Source organism: Crinia signifera, chromosome 9 (genome assembly GCF_055691185.1).
Source record: "Crinia signifera chromosome 9, ASM5569118v1, whole genome shotgun sequence".
In the NCBI taxonomy this organism is placed as follows: Eukaryota; Metazoa; Chordata; class Amphibia; order Anura; family Myobatrachidae; genus Crinia; species Crinia signifera.
In genome coordinates, this window is record NC_139225.1 from 29,450,748 (window position 1) to 29,472,993 (window position 22,246).

The following is a 22,246-nucleotide window of genomic DNA, read 5'->3' on the forward strand; positions in this document are numbered from 1 at the left end:
TTACATTATTATTTTTACTAGATTCCTTTCATTTCCACTCACACTTCCTGGGTAGTTATTTGGGTACTTGTTTAGTTTCACGGCGGCCGATATATCAGATGCGATATCGGCCGATATATCAGATTGCGATATCGGCCGATATATCGGTCGATCCGATGCGATCCGCTGCGATTTTTTTACCTGTTCATAACCCCACTATCCACTACGCATGAAGTTGATTTTATATAGTGTGGCGAGTGTGTATGTGTTTGTTTAATGTTATTATTCAAAAGCGGGTATTCCATTTTAATTATTGGTACTTGTTTAGTTTCACGGCGGACGATATATCGGATGTGATATCGACCGAAATATCGGCTGATCCGATGCCATATATCGGCCGCCGTGAAACTAGACAAGTACCACTGTATCTGCTAACCCCCTATCTTTCCCATTACTTGTATACAAATTATCAGAGAAGAGTAGCACCATCTCCCCTACAAATATATAAGAAATTACAAAATAGTGAGGAATAAAAGGAATTATAGACCTTCTTGTGGTCCATGCGCAATGCGCAAATTTGCACGGGTGCACTATATATTACAACTGTGCATGTGTATTTCTGCACATGTGCATGCGCTGTGTGCTCGTACGGGATGCGTTCGCCGGGTGCTCGTGCGGGATGCGGCCATAGGAACGTCCAGCACTTCATGGGCGTTCCCATGGTAATGACCCAATTATGGTAGTGCTGTCACCATGTTCCCCTCCAGAACACACGTAAAGCTAAGACACATGAGTGACCATGAAATGATCTGGGTTTGGCCCTGTGATGTATATGCAAAACATCCATTCGCAACCTTGTGGGGATACTTGCGTGTGAGGGGTGGGGGGGACATTTCTGCGGGTGGTGGGAGGGATTTGCAGCGCTGTGTACCAACCAGAATCACATTCTATATGTAACAAAAGGAGCACAAAAGACCTTCCTCTAAAATCATAATACCAACCAATCAGCTTCTGGGTGAGATTTAATAGGATAAGAGATTCAGAAAGTGAGAGATTTGGGAAGAAATCTCCAGTTTTTTTAAAGCGGCAATCATTTACACTGCAAAATCACACTGATTTTGCAGTATAAATGATTGCCGCTTTAAAAAAAACCTGGAGATTTCTTCCCAAATCTCTCACTTTCTGAATCTCTCATCCTATTAAATCTCACCCAATAACTCGCATCCAGATGTTTTTCCATTATAAAGTATACAAATCACATATTTAATGAGATGCGAATTCGGGAAAATACAAAAAATTGCCACAAATGCAGACCACTTTCCGACAGGTTAATTTGACAGAACCATGCACAGATCATTGAGATCTGTGCATGTTTCTGTCTTAAAAAATGTGTAAAAGTTCAATTAAAAAAAATGGCATGGGGTCCCCCCTCCTGAGCATAACCAGCCCCGGGCTCATTGAGTTGGACCTGGTTCCAAAAATATGGGGAACAAAAAGCGTAGGGGTCCCCCGTATTTCTGAAACCAGTCCCGGACTCTTGGACTGGTCCTGGTTCCAAAAATACGGGGGACAAATAATCCCAAATTTGCATCTCATTTAAATATGCGATGTGTATACTTTATAATGGGAAAACATCTGGGTGCGAGTTCCGGCATTACTAAAAAATCGCCACTTCAAAATGTGTGATTTCGTGGCAAAAATGCACGATTTTTGCCGCAATTGACATCTCATTAAGTATGCGATTTCAGGAAAAAGTGTGAAAACAGCTGTTTTTGGCGAAAATATCGACAAAAAACAAAAAACGCATCCCATCAAATGTCACCCACTGTTTCTTTCACTTGTGTTTCAACTTTCCATGTAGATTTTTGGAGGCACATTCCATGTTATGCTGCAGTTGCATCTGTAGTTAGTAGCTGACTTGAATCAGGAAGCATAGGCAATTCTAAGGGGTGGTCCGGGGGTGTACCAAACCACCCCTTAGACTGCCCGGCCATTCAGTACCTTTGCAGATGAACGCTGCTGTGGTGTGGACAAGGTGTTTTGTTTAACCAAAAAGATGACTGCAGGAGGGCTGCTCGCATGTGCGACTGCATGCAGCTCCTCCGATGGTTCTTTGTGGAACATTAGCGACACCCGGCTCCCTCCGTCTGGTCTGTTTTTTGATAGAGCGCACTTCAAGGTCTGGGACGCACGGAGCAGGGATTGAAATGCCTGGGCCTGGCTTGTGGCACATGACAAGTGTAAGTGTGCCAGTTGCAGGCAGGCAGCCTGTCCCTCCTGCCCTGCCTTTACGATGAAAAAAAAAAAACCTTTATAAGTCAATCAGAGGTAGTCTGTCCATTCTTACCTACCTGATCCTCTTCATGTGGGAGAAAATGCTCTGTTCCTGGACTTCCCTGGTAATGTATGATTGCCATCACCTGTGGTGAAACGCCTTTCTTTTTTTTTTTTTTTTTTTTTATACATTTTTTATTGAGAAGTCAAACAAAGGAAATACACATACAGTATATGACCAAAACCATAACAAGTTATAGTTTCGTATTTCAAGGGGAATTGTAAGAGTACAAAGCAGCAGAAAGTCAATTTGTTGGTGGTCATCGTGTGGTTGAAGTTTATTAGGTGGGGGTAATGCGACTTTTCTATTTTTATAATGTTAAAGAAAGAAAACATTAAAAGGGAACAAGTAATATTAACCAAGAAAAAATATGTGAAATCCTTGGGGACAGTTTCCCAAGGTAGAGGGGGATTGAGAGAAAGCAATAAAAGAAAAGAAAGAGAGAAGTAAAAAAAGAAAGAAAGAAGGGGAGAACGATAGAAAGGAAGAAAAGTCTGCGAACTAGAGAGGATAGAGAAAGCCTATGATCTCATCACGTCTTTATAAAAAAAAAGGGGGGGGGGGCAGATGTGCAAGGAGTTCCCTTGAAATCTGTACATATCCTGTCTTATGGACGTTTCGGTATGGCTACTAATTAATTGTGGTTAAGGTATAGTGTAGCTCTTAATAAGGACCAGGAAAGAAAAGATGATAAGCAGCGCTAATTTAAAATGCTAAGACCAATTGGACTGGTTTCACAATAAAAAACACAATTTATTACATGCAATGTGACCAAAAACAAATTAAAATAAGCAGTATTTAAATGGCTATGCAATTGATGAAAAAACACTAGCAATATAAGATTTGATCTCCCATATAGGATGTATTCTATATTCATTTTCATTTGAACTTTTTATGTTACAGGCAGAACAATTTGTGCAAGGAGACCATTCATTTCTGCACTAATTGGGATGATGAGTATATTTCTCTTCTGGATGACTTGGTAAGTAACAGCAGCATGCTACTGCCTTGCATTTATAATATTATATAATATTAAATATTATTATATATAATATTTTAGGTCGACAGGTGATTAGGTCGACACAAGCATTAGGTCGACATGGTCTAGATTGACAGTCAAAAGGTCGACATAGGGTTTTTCACTATTTTTTTCAGCCCACATGAGCTGACAGGCGTTATTTCATGCCCTACCATCCACTAGGTCATGGTGCGAGGATAAAATAGTGTGCCGAGCACAGCGAGGCACTGTGCCTGAAGCATCGCGAGAGCAGCGAGCCATGCGAGGGGATACGGTGCACTTTAAACTGTGTCCATGTTGACTGTGTCGACATTCGGCTAAAACAACAGTGAAAAACCCCATGTCGACATTTTGACTGTCGACCTAGACCATGTCGACCTAATGCTTGTGTCGACCTAATGACCTGTCGACCTAAAGCCATGTCGACCAAGACCCCTACTACTTTGGGGCCTATTATTATTTTTATAGGGAACTCCCATGAAGAAGCAGGGTGCCAGAATGTTATTAAGGTTGTGGGCCTTCATAAAAATTATTGTTGGTTTCGTTTCTATATTGTTCCTAAGGACAAGGTCAGTGCCAAGCAACTTATAGTTTTTCTTCACGATACTGGTAATTTTGCCTGCCGCTCTATTGTGTTTGGATACAAAACAAGGTTTGGTAATAATCTTGGTTTTAGCTCTCTTGATAGGGCCTTGGCCAATAATTGTCTTATTGTTGAGCATCTCTTTCCGATCTAAATTGTTGGAATATTCAGATGCTTCATCTAGCAGAACTTGTGGATATCCCCAACTTTTAAATTCATTAATTAGCGTTACCACTTGTTCTTTAAATTGATCTGTTGAAATACAGTTTTTTCTACAGTAATTCTATATAGCTGGCCTTTTGGTACATTGCTAAGCCAGCTTTTTTTTAGGTTACTTGAAGAGGGGAAAAAGCTGCTGACATCAACTGGAGACACTGGGCCTTATTCTAGTTCACTCTTTCAGACAAAATCCTTCTTAGATGGACAAAACCATGTGCACTGCAGGGGGGCAGATGTAACATGTGCAGAGAGAATTTGATTTGGGTGAGTTATTTTGTTTCTGTGCAGGGTAAATACTGGCTGCTTTATTTTTCCACTGCAATATAGATCTCACTTTGAAGTAAAACCCCACCCAAATCTAATTCTCTCTGCACAAGTAACATCTGCCCCGCCTGCAGAGCACATGGTTTTGTCCATCTAAGAAGGATTTTGTCAGAAAGAGTGAACTAGAATGAGGCCCATAGTGACTATTCCATCTACCACCTCCACCGTTAAATCTAAAAAATGTATTTGTGACAGATGGTGAGTGCTGGTGAAGGATAACCCATACATGTTGGTGTTTAAATAAGTACCAAAATCTGTGACTGAAGAATTGTCACTGTGCCAAACAAAAAACAGGTCATCAATATAGCGAGTATAGAGGACCAGGTACGACGCATAGCATCCTTCCAAGATGTAATGTTACTCGAAGTTCCCCATATAAAAATTTTTAAAGCTAGGCATGAACCTGGTACCCATTGCGGTACCGAGGACCTGCACATCGAGACAGTGATCAAATAAAAAGTGTTTGTGAGTGAGGAAAACATAATTGAGGCCAATAAAAATTGCCGCTTCTCCTCTAAGACCCATACCTCTCCCACCAGGTGATCAGAGACTGCCTCCACACCCTTCTTATGGGGGATGTTGGTCTAAAGTGCCTGAACATCACACATTACAAACAAGTATTCAGGCTTCCATTCCTATCCTTCAACTCAAGTGAATGTAGCTGGTGGTATCACGTATATGTGATCTCAGAGAAGAAGCGTATGTGATGTTCATAAAAACCCCATAAAAACACTGAGCATTTCCCTGGGAACGCAGGGGAGGATGGCTGATGTCAGCACCTGCCCCCTTTACAGCCATCTCTGTCCAGGGTAGTGTTAAATATAGAGGCTGCCCCTCTACCCCCCCTCCTGCCGCTGCTCGCTCACTGTAGCTGGGCAAAATAAAAGCCAGTGGCCCTGTGGTTGCGCCGCATTCCCCCCCCCCCCCCCTAGCCAGAAGATGAATGGGTGAGAGGAGTGGGGCAGGAGAGCAGGAGGAGAGGAAGCCTGGAGCAGTAGTTGGAAGTGCCGGTAATTTGAAAAGTTAGCGCAGCAGCAGCAGCAGCACAGACGGGACTTCAGCGCTCAGCTTTAGAGGCCCCGTCCATTGACCACACCACAGGACAGCAGTCAGTGGATGGGGCCTCTAATACTGAGTACTGGAATCCCATCCATGCTGCTGCCGCATTGATAATAAAGCAAACACTTTTTTTTACTCAAATCTGCCTGCCGTTTTCATCCCCTTTATCATTATCTCTCCCCATCTCTCTCACCCTCTCTTGCCGTTGCTATTCTTCCCTCTCTTTCTCCCCATCACTATGCCTTCTTCTTTCTCCCTCTGATACGGGGGGGGGGGGGGGAGAGACTTGCACAACATACTATTACTGTGCATGTAACCCCTGGCACTGGGCAATGAGCATGTAGGCAAGCAGCACTTATGTGGCATAATATGTAATGGACCTTACGCACTGTCCCATTTTTTTGTGGTGTTGGGTTGTTCTGCACTGTGGGGCATAATTGGAATTAGGGGTGCTATTATTCTTTTCATGGGTATATGGGATAGGATAAAGCTTACAGAGGGCCATGATCAATAGGAAGAAAATCATTGTAATAACAACCTATTAGGTGCTTATGATGGGATGTGTCGTGAAGCAGCTACTAGGGAATGGGGTGAGAATCCCTTCAACATAGAAAAGGTACAGAAAAAATAGTAGCGCTAAACAATGTAAATTTATAAAGAATTTAATAAGACATAAAAAAGATATGGTTCATAAAAGCACAATATAAGAACAATAAAGCACTGGCACCTATTGAAGCTACTTAATGGAACGGTCCATTCCTAGTACACCGCCAAATGATTTTTGAAGAAACTCCGGATACAGTTACTGTATAATTACCGCAGAGGAATGTCTAAATGAAGATTTTTAAACCTTATTGAGGAAAGCAGTGACTGCAGATGTCTTCAGATGGAGTGTTGTGAAGTTTCCATATTGTTGCGGATATTTATCAAATTGGTGAGCTCCGGTGGCGGCTGGTCTGGAACCAAGTAGTAGTGAGGGTAGCAAGAAGGTTGCCAAAAGTGCATTATGACTGACGCGTTTCGCTATAGCAAGGTACCGCTTTATCAAAGGGAACTTTGAGGGTCATGATCACCCTAGCACCAACCCTGGCTGTGACATGGACATGGGGGGGGGGGGGGGTGAGGGAAGTGAGTTCCAGCACCTCGCCAGGACCACTTTCAGCACAGGATGGGGCTTACCTGTTCGCTAGACTGCAAGTATATGCAGCCTTGCCAATAGGTCTGAATCATGCACAAATTTACTTGATTTGTTTTGCTTTCTTTACAAACATAATTTTCTTTATAAAACAGTTTTTTAGAGTTGTTTTGTACCATTATTTAGGTGCAGCATTAACTACGGAGATTGGAATACTCTCACTTTCCTTCCCTGCCAGCGTGAGTGAGTACCTATACTGTGTATTAATGTTCCAATATACTGCTGTTCAGTTATTCTATTTATATTTTCTTCTCCCAGGTCTTATGATCCTCAAGCTCACTTACCTATCACTTTTTGCTATTCTGCAAAGAACAGCTACTGATGCAGGCTCCCTAAAGACCCCATACATTAGGCCAACTTGTTCTAAGTACAAGTTGGCCCCGATTTCCCCTGAACAACACATGATGTGGAGCTGCAGGCGAGGGGAGGACAGAATTAAAAAAGCCTATTAAAAAAACTGGGCGTCCGTGGCCAATCAGTCTTTTGAATATGAATTTTCAGTTCTGATCTGTCTGACCTCCAACTCTGATCTGATGCGCGGATCCAATCAGATGTCATATACTTGCGATTTAGTCTGATTTCTCCCAATTTCCCAACTGTAGAACTATTTACTTGGTTCACTGTCTGCTGCAGACTTACTGACAGTGGTGTAGAAGTCATTACTTGGATCATTGTCTGCTTCAGACTTTCTGACTGTGGTATAGAAGTTATTACTTGGATTACTGTCTGCTGCATACTCTCTGACTGTGATATAGAAGTCATGGTACTCTTTACCTAGAAGGGCGCCCGTCGTGGTGATCGCGGGTACATTTATGTCTGGCCGCGACGTGACCGACGCGATGCCCGCGATTTCCCATTGAAACCCATGTTAAACATGGAAATCGCGTCGGTCGCGTCGCGGCCGTCCATAAATGTACCAGCGATGCCCGCGACGCACCCGATTTCCCATAGGAATCAATGTTAAATGGCCCGACCGACGCGATTTTACTGTTAAATGCCTCAATGGACCCGATTTGGCCATAGGAATCAATGTTAAATGGGCTACAGAGCCCAAATAGGCACAATTAACCCTTAAATGTCCCCCCAAATTTTTAACGCCACCCCACGATCCACGCCAACCCGAAGCGTGGCGAGCGCAGCGAGCCCGCGAGGGGCGGCGGTACGCGTCCTCCGACCTTTTCATGCCCTACTATCCACGTCGGCGTGGAGTTGAGAATAGAATAGTGTGGCGAGCGCAGCGAGCCACCGAGCCCGAAGCGTGGCGAGCGCAGCGAGCCCCGCGAGGGGACGCGGATACCTTCACAGTTATACGCGTCCCCTCGCGGGCTTCACAGGTGTCCGTGGCGACGCGGACACCTGTGAAGCCCACGAGGGGACGCGTTTACCTGTGAAGGTATCCGCGTCCCCTCGCGGGGCTCGCTGCGCTCGCCATGCTTCGGGCTCGGTGGCTCGCTGCGCTCGCCACACTATTCTATTCTCAACTCCACGCCGACGTGGATAGTAGGGCATGAAAAGGTCGGAGGACGCGTACCGCCGCCCCTCGCGGGCTCGCCGCGCTCGCCACGCTTCGGGTTGGCGTGGATCGTGGGGTGGCGTTAAAAATTTGGGGGGACATTTAAGGGTTAATTGTGCCTATTTGGGCTCTGTAGCCCATTTAACATTGATTCCTATGGCCAAATCGCGGGCATTGAGGCATTTTACATGAAAATCGCGCTCAATCAGCCTTTTTAACATTGTTCCCTATGGGAAAATCGCGGTCATCGCGGGTAGCAGATTTTTATGTACCCGCGATTTACCCGCGATGCCCGCGATGCCCGCGATGACCGCGATTTTTACCCCCGACGCCCGCGATTCCAATCGCTGGCGCCCTTCTAGGTAAAGAGTACCGAAGTCATTACTTGGATCATTGCTGCATACTAGCTGACTGGTGTAGAAGTCATCACTTGGATTACTGTCTGCTGCATTCTCTATGACTGTGATGTAGAAGTCATTACTTGGATCACTGTCTGCTTCAGACTTGCTGAATGTGGTACAGAAGTCATTACTTGGATCACTGTCTGCTGTAGACTTGCTGACTGTGATATAGAAGTCATTACATGGATCACTGTTTGCTGTAGACTCCCTGATTGTTAAATGTATTATAAACAGAAAATTGTATACTGTATTTGCAGATCCTACACAGACAACATCATATCATACCTGAAACCTTTACAGAAACTGAGGATTAATGGGTATTTTCATTGGCTAATGCTGTCTTTCCGCTTCCCCAAATTTTTTATAAAGTGGATGTTGCCTGAAGGGAAATTGAAAACGGAACTGGCAGAATTTGGGAAGTAGAAAAGTCTTTGCTAAATGCAGATACCATTCTATGGGTGATCTCTCGGTTCATCATTGTTTATTTAAGAAACGTCACAATTATGCATCCCACACACTACAATGGCCATAGGCGTGCGCAGCCCGTTTTATTAGGGGGTGCACCACACTTGTACCCTAAGTACCCAGGAGCAAATGCCCGCCCCCACACATAGGGGGTTATTCAGGTTGATTCGCAAGGCTGCGAATTCGCAGCCTTGCGAGTCCATCAAACCCCGCCCGGCGAACTGCCTCATTACCATGAGAACACCCAGCGTTCTCATGGAAACGCCCATGGAACGCTGGGCGTTCCCATATGGTTATGGGGCAGACCGGCGCCCCCCCGCCCATCTCTGCCCCCCCCATGCAGCCGAGTGCATCTGAATAAGGCCCATAGTATACACACACATACATACATACAGAGCCCCCCACACATAGTATGCATATGCACAGCCTTTGCACACCCACATACACACACACAGTACACAGAGTCCCCTCCCACACACGTAGTGCACATATACACAGCCCCCCTATGCACACATAGTATACTTACAAAAAGCTGATAAACACACACCTTTATGACATAACAAAAAAGCAGCCAGCATTATTAAAGACCAATATACCTCCCCCCTTCCCCTCTAAAACAAAGTCATAGCCTCATATAACATGTTCCAGCTTACCTGCAGCACATTCAAACACCAGGAAGTCCTCTCCTCACTCCTCACCCGGCCACTCGTCCAGCACTGATTCAGTAAGGCCTGAGAGGAGCTGTCTGTGCACTTCAGCTCCCCCTACAGGCAGCCGGCTCCTGGAAAAAAAAAAAATTTTCTGTGATGTAGGACCTTGCTGCAATCGTGCAGCAAGGTCCTGTCATTAGGAGGTGCCTGTGCAACCCCGGCACCCCCCCTGCGCACGCCTATGACAATGGCTAATTCTATCTAAATATGACATTAGCTGCCAGTGGCATAACTATAATGTATGCACCCCCCCCCGCCGATAATTTGGCAGCGCCCCTTCCCCGCCGCCCAAGCCCCCTCCCCCCGTTCCTTACCCCTCCGCCCGGCAGCAGGGACCCACAGGTCTTGTCTGTGGTGCGGTCCCGGCCCCCTCCTGGCCTCTGCTATGAAAACGGACCATTACAAAATGTCCGCCTCCATACAGCAGACAGTTTCATAGAACTGTCTGCTATATGGGGGTGGACATTTTATGATGGTCCGTCCATTTCCAAATGCGGGGCTATTGTTACACCACTGTTAGCTGCCATGGTCAAAGTTCCCAATTTCAAAGCTTGGCAAATGCCACACTATAGGTTTCTATGGGGGACTGCTTTTGCCAGTGAAAACTGGTGTTTGTGGTGGTATGTAAAAGTCACATTGTGCAGACGATAGTCATCAACATTTTGGACCTTTTTCATTGTGTTGGATATTCTCACTTGAAAAACAAACATCAACTTATTTGCCATTGAACCTTTCTTCTGGGAGTTCACAACAATCCTACCTCACCCAAAATAATGGGTGCAAGGCCGGATTGGTGCAGATAACCAATGACCATCTAGATATTAATTATACTATTAGTGCACAAAAAATATTAAAAACATATGTTATACTAGTGCTTTTGTGCATTACTGTCTGCAGGCTCGCCAATGGTACTTTAGATGATAATATGTTATTAAGTAAATATTTCCTTTCCAATCTTCCCAGATCCCATAGTGCCTGCAACATATCATGCCTGGATAAATTAATAGATGTGAAGATAGACAGGTAATATCACTGACTGATATCTATACTTTCTACCCCGCTATATAACATGTAAGGTCCTGATGTTGCCTGTTGGATCAAGAGCTGGTGGCAGCTTCAACTTCCGTGTCATATATTGGGAAAGGTGGCATTGGGGGATGCAGTTATAATCCTGGCAATCGGGATGCTGGCTGTCGGAATGCCAACGCCAACATACTGACTGCCGTCAGAACACTGGTGCTGGAACTTTGACATGGATGAGGATGCAGATGCCAGAATCTTGAATTTAAGTCTGTTGGGGCGGGTTAGGGTCAGTCTGGGGAAGAAGGGGTTAAGTTTAAGCAATAGGGACAGGGCCACCATCAGGGGGGTGCTGTGGGTACAACTGTCCTGGTCCGGCGCCACCACTAGGCAGGTTAAGATATTTGCCTAGGGCGCCGACCACTGGAGGGCGGTAGTGAGCAGCAGGAGGAAGAAGCAGCAGCAGGAAGAAAGTTCCCGCAGAGGAGAGCAGGAAGGAAGCTGGGCCGTGCCAAGCATTTTCAAGCACTTATTAAACAATTTGGTGACGGTGTGTGACACAGGACAATCACCTAAATCTCCAGTCATACATTTGCTATCGACTTATGTGTGCCCAAGCCTGCCCTCCCACCATCCACAGCCAGTGGCTACAATCAGAAGCAAGATTAATGATTAATTAAACTGAAGCATGGCAAGTAAGCAGAATTTACAATTCATAATTTATATATATATATATATATATATATATATATATATATATATATATATATATATATATATAAGGAGCAGGAGTCCGGCACACACGACAACGCCGCAGCGCTACACACGATAGTACTTCACCCGGTGCCCTCACTATGGTAGTGGATAGCTTCAGTTTGGAGGTGCGGCACTCGAGGCTTTGATAAAGAAGATGCAGTACAATGGATCAAGGTACAACGTTTCAATGCCTTTATTTAGGCATTTTCGTCAGGTATAAAAAACATCAAACCAATGCGTACATTTATACCCCACCGTGTGAACGTGATCCAGCGTGTCATCAAACGCTGGAAGATGACGTCAGACCAGAAGGGCTGCGTGCTACCATCACCATGGTTACAATAATAACATACAAATAACAAACAGACAGCGAACATGAACAATAGCTTTGACAGTGCTGATCAGATAACTATACAAAGTAACAAATCAATCATAGCAGCAAAGGTGAGTTCAGCAGCATATTCAAATTATCAACAGGAACAGTTCTGTCGACAGAGAATAAATTCAATATAAATATAATGTTTTTTGAAGCATGGTAAAAACACATAATGGATCGCAATATAAACATATCAAATCACTTAAAGGTCAAACAATCAAATAGACATTAAGCATACGATATCTCACTATATGTGCTTGGAAGGGTGTTTTTAAGTCCTGGACAAACAGCTAATGCCCAGGTGCTCATTTAACCCTTTTGGAGAGATAGTGTCTAACCTATGTATCCATCGGGTCTCACACTTCAAGAGTTGTAGGCCCCTGTTGCCACCCCGTATGTTGGGGGGCACATGATCGATCATTCGATATTTAAGGGATGGTAAAGAGTGTTTCATGGCTAAAAAATGTTTCGGTACCGGGAGGTCGCATTTACCTCCTGACAGGGCTGCACGTATGGTTGATCGGTGTGTAGTGATTCTCTCCTTAAAAGTTCTCTCGGTTTTACCGATATACGATAAGCCGCAAGGACAGATCAATTGGTAAATAACGAATCTTGACTCACAGCTGAGGGTATGATTGATGGTGTATTTATTGCCCCGATGGGGGTGGTAAAATGATGAGCCAGGGATCATATAATTACAAACAGTGCATGTACATCTAATGCAACCCCGAGGGGGAGGATTACTCGGTTGGCTGAGTGGTGATATATCAGTTTTTACCAATATATCACGGAAATTGGGAGCTCTCTGGTAACAAGACATCAATCTTGAATTGGAGACATTAATGTCTCTATCAGTAGTAACAATCGGACACAATTTTTTAGAAATTTTATTGATGGTTGGGCTGGCACTTGAGAATTTGGTGACCCACGGCATGATTTCTTGAGTTGGCTGGTCAACCTTGGATTTAGGTGTTAATAAATGGGAACGGGTCAGATGGGATACCCGATCCTTGGCTGCTAATAAATCCTGGAGTTTTTAACCCCTGTCGAGGAATTTATTAATTAAGGCGTCGATCTGTACCTCAGCCTCACAAGGGTCTGAAATGATCCGTTTTAAGCGGACCATCTGGGAGTATGGTAGGCCTTTAAGCAAACTCCTAGGGTGAGCACTGTTGCCATGCAATAAATTGTTTCTATCTGTCTGTTTTTGAAACAAAGTGGTAGAAATGCAACCCTCTTTCAGATGGATAGCAACATCAAGAAAATGAATACAATTCAGGTCATAAGACATAGTCAATTTGACTGGACTGGTACCAAGATTATGTGTATCGATGAGCACAATGAGGTCATTGATAGGACCCTTCCAAAAAATCAATAAGTCATCGATAAATCGACGATATAGGAGGATTCTGGCTGCAATGGCAGGATCGTTAAAGAAAATTTGTTGTTCAATATAGAACATATAAATATTAGCATATGCAGGTGCTGCATTCGATCCCATAGAACAACCATTAGTTTGCAGCCAGAATCCCCCGTCGTGAATGAAATAATTTTTAGTTAAAATAAAAAACATCAAAGACAATAAGAACTTAATATCTGGCCCTGAATAATCAACCTGTGAATGCAAAAATACGTCAATGGCCTCCATCCCAGCACTATGCGGGATGACAGTGTATAAGCTTTTTACATCTAATGTCACTAGCCATACCTCATCCGTCAGGGTGGGAAGAGCTTGTAGAAGTTGCAGAAGTGAAGTTGTATCCAAAAGATATCGGGGGTGCCTTACAATGTAGGGCTGTAACACCGCGTCAATGTAAACAGAGGTACACTGGGACAGGGATTGCCTAGCGGCAATAATTGGCCGCCCTGGAGGATTGTCCATGCTCTTGTGTATCTTCGGGATACTATAGATGACGGGGACCACCGGGAACTGGGGAATAAGAGCGTCCATCAAATTTTGCTGGATAAGTCCATCCTGTACAGCGTTTCTTAGTAATTGTGTTAAAGCTGATTTGTATTCCAAAGTTGGGTCACGTTGTAGTTTTTGATACGTGTGCGTATCGGCAAGTTGTGAATCCAACTCAATTTTATATTTGGAAAAATCCATTACAACCAGGGCTCCGCCCTTATCTGCTGGTCTAAAAATTAATTGGCAGTTATTCAAAAGTGACTTGAGTGTTTCTCTTTCAGCCGCAGACATATTAGAGTGGGTTGTCCTAGATTGTGTCAACTCTTGGTCGACTTGAAGGTCAAGAAGTCTCATGTAGGTTTTAATAGATGGATTAGTAGATTGTGGCTCGAAATTAGAGCGTGGTTGAAGTTTTTTCAATTGCAAGGGGATGGCAGTAGACTGCGAATTAGGAGGTAGCATAGATGGAGATTTTGCAAAAAACTCTTTTAATTTTAATTGGCGGTGTAAAGCATGTTTTTCAGCCTTCCATGCCAAAGAGTCCATTCTTGTGGTCGGCACAAATGAAAGGCCCTTTGAAAGAATGTTTGTTTCAGCCTCCGTAAGAGTATGGCAGGAGAGGTTTACCACTAAATTCTCCCTGTTGGGGGTAGTCCTCTTCCAGGCAAGCTGTTATACTACTATTATTTCATTCACGACGGGGGATTCTGGCTGCAAACTAATGGTTGTTCTATGGGATCGAATGCAGCACCTGCATATGCTAATATTTATATGTTCTATATTGAACAACAAATTTTCTTTAACGATCCTGCCATTGCAGCCAGAATCCTCCTATATCATTGATTTATCGATGACTTATTGATTTTTTGGAAGGGTCCTATCAATGACCTCATTGTGCTCATCGATACACATAATCTTGGTACCAGTCCAGTCAAATTGACTATGTCTTATGACCTGAATTGTATTCATTTTCTTGATGTTGCTATCCATCTGAAAGAGGGTTGCATTTCTACCACTTTGTTTCAAAAACAGACAGATAGAAACAATTTATTGCATGGCAACAGTGCTCACCCTAGGAGTTTGCTTAAAGGCCTACCATACTCCCAGATGGTCCGCTTAAAACGCATCATTTCAGACCCTTGTGAGGCTGAGGTACAGATCGACGCCTTAATTAATAAATTCCTCGACAGGGGTTATAAACTCCAGGATTTATTAGCAGCCAAGGAGCGGGTATCCCATCTGACCCGTTCCCATTTATTAACACCTAAATCCAAGGTTGACCGGCCAACTCAAGAAATCATGCCGTGGGTCACCAAATTCTCAAGTGCCAGCCCAACCATCAATAAAATTTCTAAAAAATTGTGGCAGATTGTTACTACTGATAGAGACATTAATGTCTCCAATTCAAGATTGATGTCTTGTTACCAGAGAGCTCCCAATTTCCGTGATATATTGGTAAAAACTGATATATCACCACTCAGCCAACCGAGTAAACCTCCCCCTCGGGGTTGCATTAGATGTACATGCACTGTTTGTAATTATATGATCCCTGGCTCATCATTTTACCACCCCCATCGGGGCAATAAATACACCATCAATCATACCCTCAGCTGTGAGTCCCGATTCGTTATTTACCAATTGATCTGTCCTTGCGGCTTATCGTATATCGGTAAGACCGAGAGAACTTTTAAGGAGAGAATCACTACTCACCGATCAACCATACGTGCAGCCCTGTCAGGAGGTAAATGCGACCTCCCGGTACCGAAACATTTTTTAGCCATGAAACACTCTTTACCATCCCTTAAATATCGAATGATCGATCATGTGCCCCCCAACATACGGGGTGGCAACAGGGGCCTACAATTCTTGAAGTGTGAGACCCGATGGATACATAGGTTAGACACTATCTCTCCAAAAGGGTTAAATGAGCACCTGGGCATTAGCTGTTTGTCCAGGACTTAAAAACACCCTTCCAAGCACATATTGGGGGTTATTCTAGTCCATTCTTTCTGACAAAATCCTTCTTAGATGGCCAAAACCATGTGCACTGCGGGTGGGGCAGATTTAACTTGTGCAGAGAGAATTAGATTTGGGTGGGGTTTTTCTTCAAAGTGAGATCTATATTGAAGTGTAAAATCATGCAGTCAGTATTTTTCCTGCACAGAAACAAAATAACTCACCCAAATCTAATTCTCTCTGCACATGTTACATCTGCCCCCCTGCAGTGCACATGGTTTTGTCCATCTAAGAAGGATTTTGTAAGAAAGAATGAACTAGAATAAACCCCATAGTGAGATATCGTATGCTTAATGTCTATTTGATTGTTTGACCTTTAAGTGATTTGATATGTTTATATTGCGATCCATTATGTGTTTTTACCATGCTTCAAAAAACATTATATTTATATTGGATTTATTCTCTGTCGACAGAACTGTTCCTGTTGATAATTTGAATATGCTGCTGAACTCACCTTTGCTGCTATGATTGATTTGTTACTTTGTATAGTTATCTGATCAGCACTGTCAAAGCTATTGTTCATGTTCGCTGTCTGTTTGTTATTTGTATGTTATTATTGTAACCATGGTGATGGTAGCACGCAGCCCTTCTGGTCTGACGTCATCTTCCAGCGTTTGATGACACGCTGGATCACGTTCACACGGTGGGGTATAAATGTACGCATTGGTTTGATGTTTTTTATACCTGACGAAAATGCCTAAATAAAGGCATTGAAACATTGTACCTTGATCCGTTGTACTGCATCTTCTTTATCAAAGCCTCGAGTGCCGCACCTCCAAACTGAAGCTATATATATATATATATATATATATATATATATATATATATATATATATATATATATATATATATAGTATTGGTTGTGGGAAGATCAAAATTGTGAAGGCATTTGCAGTAGACATAAAAAAGGTCAAAGTGGCATATTAAGCCCTGTGTTGTTGTTTAACTGGCATGTGGAGGTCTGTAGTGTGGTCTGAGTGGCATGTGGAGGTCTGTAGTGTGGTCTCAGTGGCATGTGGAGGACAGTGCCAGAACAGTAGCCTGAAGATGAGCTGCTCAGCCGCCGTCCTGAAGAGCAGGGAGTTGAGCAGCTGAGTGCTGACTGCGACGCTGTCTACAAGGGGAAAGGTCATCTTCAAACAGCACAGGGGGAAAGGGGAGGGAAGGGGAGAGGGGGCCTGGGGCCCTGTCTATTTTGACAGTACCGAGTCCCTCAATTTCTGGCGCAGCCAGGTAAATTAAGGGTTAGGCTGGGGGGGGGGGGGGGGTAAGGTGCGTGGTATGGGGGTTATAGTTAGGCATTAGCGGGGAGGTTTAGGGTTAGTGTTAATATGATGTTGGTGTTTATGTAGATTAGGTGTGTACTCACTGCTAAGGGTACATTCAGGGCCACCTTAATGTATGGGCGTAATGGGCAGCTGCCCATGGACCCCTCATTTCTAGGGGCCTTCAAGCAAGGGCAGATTGGGCTGTGGGCATCTGCCTCCTGAGCTTCTTCTTGGGAGGAGTAGAGAATATTAGAGTGGCCCGCAACCATCAGATTCCACTTCTTATTTATCTAGCAATATCTAGACGATAATAAATAGAATCTGATTGGTTGCCTATAGCAACATCCCATCTTCAATCAAACTGCCATCTTAGTAAATTTACCTCCTGATATAATGGAATGCTAACAAATAACATAACTGTTCTAACATAGTATTATCTGCTTTTTTAGACTGTTGTATGAGATGCCAGATGTTCGGAAACCCACGTGAGTCTCTATAGAGCCAAGTAAGGCATGCAGTACTGTATAGGCCCCCATACACCATGGCGACTTGCAGTGGCGTAACTAGCTTTTGGGCGCCCCCCGCCGTTAAAGGGAGGGCGCCCACCCACGCACCCCGCCGCACCACCTACCCACGAACCCCGCCGCACCAACACCCGCCCGCCCACCCTCCCCGCCGCACCAACCGCCGCCCGCCCACCCTCCCCGCCGCACCAACCCCCGCCTCGCCGCCCATGCAATCCCCCCCAGTCTTACCTTGCTACGCTCATTACGCGCTGGTCCCGGCTCCCTTCTTCTGCTATGAGGACCACCACAAAATGTCTGCCCCCATGCAGCAGACAGTTTTAGAGAACTATCTGCTACATGGGGGCGGACATTTTGTTGTGGTCCTCATAGCAGAAGAAGGGAGCCGGGACCAGCGCGTACTGAAGACTGACAGGTAAGACTGTGGGGGATGGCGGCGGGGCGGCGGGGTGTAACTATAGCACTGCAGCCCCCGGCGCCCGCACATGCACAGCGCCCCCCCGCGGTCGCGGGGGCTGCGGTGCTATAGTTACGCCCCTGGCGAATTGTCCTAAGGACAAGTCAGCCCCGATTTCCCCTGAGCTTCCCCGGCAGCTTGATAAGATTTGGCACTTGATGTGCCATTTTTTACATGTGATAAATCGGATGCGATTTATCACATGTAAAAATCTGGGGAGCTGCAGGAGAGCTAACGGTCCATGGGAGCGGGGACCGGTCCGAGGGGGCGGGGGGGGCGGCAGGAGTAGGCTGGGAGTGGGGACCAGTCCGGGGAGCAGGCTGGGAGTGGGGACCGGACCGGGGGAGCGGCACGAGATGTAGCGGCAGGCAGGGAGCGGGGACCGCAGATGCAGAGCAGAGACCGGGGGCGCAGCGGGAGATTAGAAAGAAATCCTATTTAAAAGACTGGGTGGCCGCTGATTGGCTGAGAGCTCAGCCAATCAGCGGCCGCCCAGTCTTTTTAATAGGATGGTTTCTATTCTTCTGCTCGCCGTGGGGCCGCAGAGCAGCGGGAGAATAGAAACCATCCTATTCAAAAGACTGGGCGGCCGCTGATTGGCTGAGTTCCCAGCCAATCAGCGGCTGCCCAGTCTTTTGAATAGGATTTCTTTATATTCTACTGCCGCGCCCCCGGTCTCTGCTCTGGATCTGCGGTCCCCACTCCCTGCCTGCCACTACATCTCGTGCCACTCCCCCGGACCGGTCCCCACTCCCAGCCTGCTCCTGCCGCTCCCCCAGACGTCTGCATATGATTTATCTTATGTGCAGACCATCCAACATCTGGATCTGATCTGATGCGCACTGGACTGCGCATCAGATCAGATCAGATGTCATACCCTACGCAATTTAGCCAATTTCACACAATTTCTCGCCTCAATCCTCCAGAATCGATTGAAATCGGGGCCAAATCGCGTAGTGTATGGGGCCTTATGTCCTATCGTGTGATGAGTATATGAAATAATTAATTCATGCTACAAGTAGTAAAGGCCCCCAAAATGTGTGATGGCCATTGTGTGATAGCACAGTACAATGCGATCCGATGCGCACTCCCACGGGCATTGCATCGCACAGTACAAAAAGTATATGCCGCATATACTTTTTGTACTGCTTTCTGATTGCATCGCATCGCACGTAAATCGCATGCAAATCGCATGCAAATCGCATGCATGCAATCCAATGCGATTTAGTACAAAACGCACGGTTGCTATCGCACCGTGTATGGGCACCTTTAGTCTATGCTACCAACTGTCACATTTTAAAGATCCCCAAGTGACCTGGAAAATGTGAACTGTTGGGGGAACTTGAGGACCTGGGTTGGGAACCACTGGTCGACCTCCAAAGGGTGGCATGCAAGTGTTAAAAAGTAACACTCATACAGCAGACCATTTTTAAAGTTTGCTAGAGGAGGCCGCCGCCTCCTCTAGCATCCTCAAAAACTGTCTGCTTTACGTGGGCAGTCATTTTCTGAGTGTTAATATTCATTAGCAGCAGGAGCCAGGAGAGTCGGGACTCGAGTCCTGACAGCCGGCGGCAGGAGGTACCGGCTGCAAGGAGGGGGGGGGGGGGGCAATTTGTTTGTTAACCCTAGGCAGGGGGGCGCAAATTCATCAGTTACGCCACTGCAAGTGAGCATAAGCAACCCCATGTGCCCAAGGCATTGTGCGTGCAGTGAGCCATGCGAGGGGACTCAGTACATGTCAGCAGATTTCAACATAGACACCAACAAAAAGTGAAAAACTCATGTCAACCTTTTCCTGTGTTGTCTTTTTTCATGTTGACTTTTTGATTGTGTCAACCTTTTGTCAATGTCCATCTAAAGCCTCTTGACCTTTTTTATGTGTCGACCTATTGGCAATCAATTGATAGTGGTCGACCTATTGATTGTTGACCTAATTACTATGCCTCCGCAGCCCCCGCCGTGGCGGGGAGGCGCAGAGTAACTATGGGCGCCGGGGGGGGGGGGGGGGGGCTGCGGGGCTATAGTTACCTGCTGCGCTGCTGTCTACTCTGCCCGGCCGCATCTGCGGTCACTGTCCCGTCACTCACTCCCGGTGCCAGCTCCTGCTGATAATAAAAACTGACACTTAGAAAATGGCTGCCCCCAAATTGCAGACAGTTTTGGCAGCCATTTTCTAAGAGTCACTTTTCATTATCAGCAGGAGCCGGCGCCGAGAGAGACTGGACGGGACAGTGACCGCAGATGCAGCCTGGCACTCTGTCAGGTATGGGCAGGGGAGGGGAGGGAGAGGGGGGCGCCGAAAAAAGTGTGGCGGGGGGGGGGGGGGGCGCAAATTATATAGTTACGCCACTGGATCCACACCAACTTACAGGGGGTGTCCTGGTGCCAAACACTATGCATTAGATTAGAACCTAAAGTAAGTCTGCAGCACAGCACTCAGTGAAGACATTGTGCAGTGTGATCACAAGCAGACAGCACTAATCCAACGTGCTGAACGAACATCGACCTCGCAAGGCGGCCTGGCAGAAAGGGCATCAATGTGTGGTTTGGGGAGGGAGAGCTACAGTATGAGTATGGACAGGGGCGGATCCAGGATAAAATGACAGGGGGGGGCACCATGATAAAAGAGGGTTTGGGTGGGGGAGGGGTGGTGTTAGTGGTGCCAGTGTACATGCTAAGAGAGCGGCAGAGAGAGGGTGGGAATGGTATTAAAAAATAGGCCCTGGCATTTAAAGTATGCAGGCCCACCATGGCGACAAAAGTGAAAGTTGTAATTGTGTGCGGGCCGAAGGCGCGCTCCGGAAAAGGGTGTGTGGCCACTCAACAGGGGGCGTGTCCTTGAGTGTAGTGTACCACTTCATATACAACTTCTACACATTATGCAACAAAATACTAGACCCCATTACACTTTCCCATTACACATGATGCCAAATGGAATGAGCCAAAATTCACATAATGCCACACGGATTGAGCCAAAATTCACATAATGCCATATGGATTGTGTAAAAATTCACATAATGCCACACGGATTGCGCCAAAATTCACATTATGCCATACGGATTGAGCCAAAATTCACATAATGCCACAAGGATTGAGCCAAAATTCACATAATGCCACACGGATTGAGCCAAAATTCACATAATGCCACATGGATTGAGCCAAAATTCACATAATGCCACACAGATTAAGCCAAAATTCACAATACGCTTCATAAACAGGGACAATTGTCCGCCAAAGGCACGCATTAAACATTTACACCATAATGTCCATTACACATTAAGTTACACACCATTATGTCCATTATGTATTATGCCAAAAACCATAATGCCTATTAAAAATTATGCTACATAAGTGCTGCTTATCTACATGCTCATTGCCAAGGGTTCCATGCTCATTGCCAGAGGTTCCATGCTCGTTGCTATATGGGATTACATGCTCATTGCCAAGGGGGAATACATGTTCGCGGTAAATGGGGAACAGCCGCCGCCAGGCAGAGTGATAGCCACTGACAGTGGCAGAGCCTGGCTGTATTTAGAGCACTGCAGGTTCTGGCTATTTTAAATAATACCCCTCTCACACCAGAAAATGCATTCCCAGGTTGGCCCCTTTTACACCAGCCTAATCCCTGCATTTTCTGGTGTGAGGGGGAGTGAAAACCACCCCTCCACCCTTAAACCAGTTATCTAATTTAACCGGCTATATCTTCGGAACCAACTGACCCATTTACATGAGACAAGTATCATATTGAAGAACTTTTGAGTGGGCTTTAAATGATTTAGGTCCAGTGAAACTGGAACGTTTGGTTCCAGAGTAATCTGCCCTCAAAAACATGAACAGCCATGAAATTACAATTCAAAAATAAAAAAATCACTTTACCTGCAATATCTCTGGAACCGATTGACCGATATGGACCAGTCTAGTATCATATTGAAGGCCCAGCGATTTGGAATTGAATGGGATCAACCATAAGCTTCTGTAATGCCAGGGGGGAGCTGGCAGCCATCGGAACCAGGTGGGGGTCAGAATTAACGGGTCCCATATTATCCTATGGGGAAAAACGTTACAGTTTTGCCAGGCGATATCTCCGGTTCCCGGGGGGCTAGTGACACGGGGCTGGGC

At 45.4% G+C, this 22,246-nt stretch overlaps 1 protein-coding gene across 1 annotated transcript in view; it reads left to right on the forward strand.

Moving 5' to 3' along the window:
- The window catches only part of LOC146035308 (histo-blood group ABO system transferase-like), a 31,614-nt gene that overhangs the window by 6,180 nt on the left and 3,188 nt on the right, over positions 1-22,246 (forward strand). The window contains exons 2-6 of the mRNA XM_083158668.1: positions 3,218-3,296; positions 6,839-6,895; positions 8,884-8,943; positions 10,765-10,824; positions 17,596-17,631. Of these exons, the coding sequence (XP_083014794.1) occupies positions 3,218-3,296; positions 6,839-6,895; positions 8,884-8,943; positions 10,765-10,824; positions 17,596-17,631 (292 nt within the window). The remainder of the gene's footprint in view (positions 1-3,217; positions 3,297-6,838; positions 6,896-8,883; positions 8,944-10,764; positions 10,825-17,595; positions 17,632-22,246) is intronic.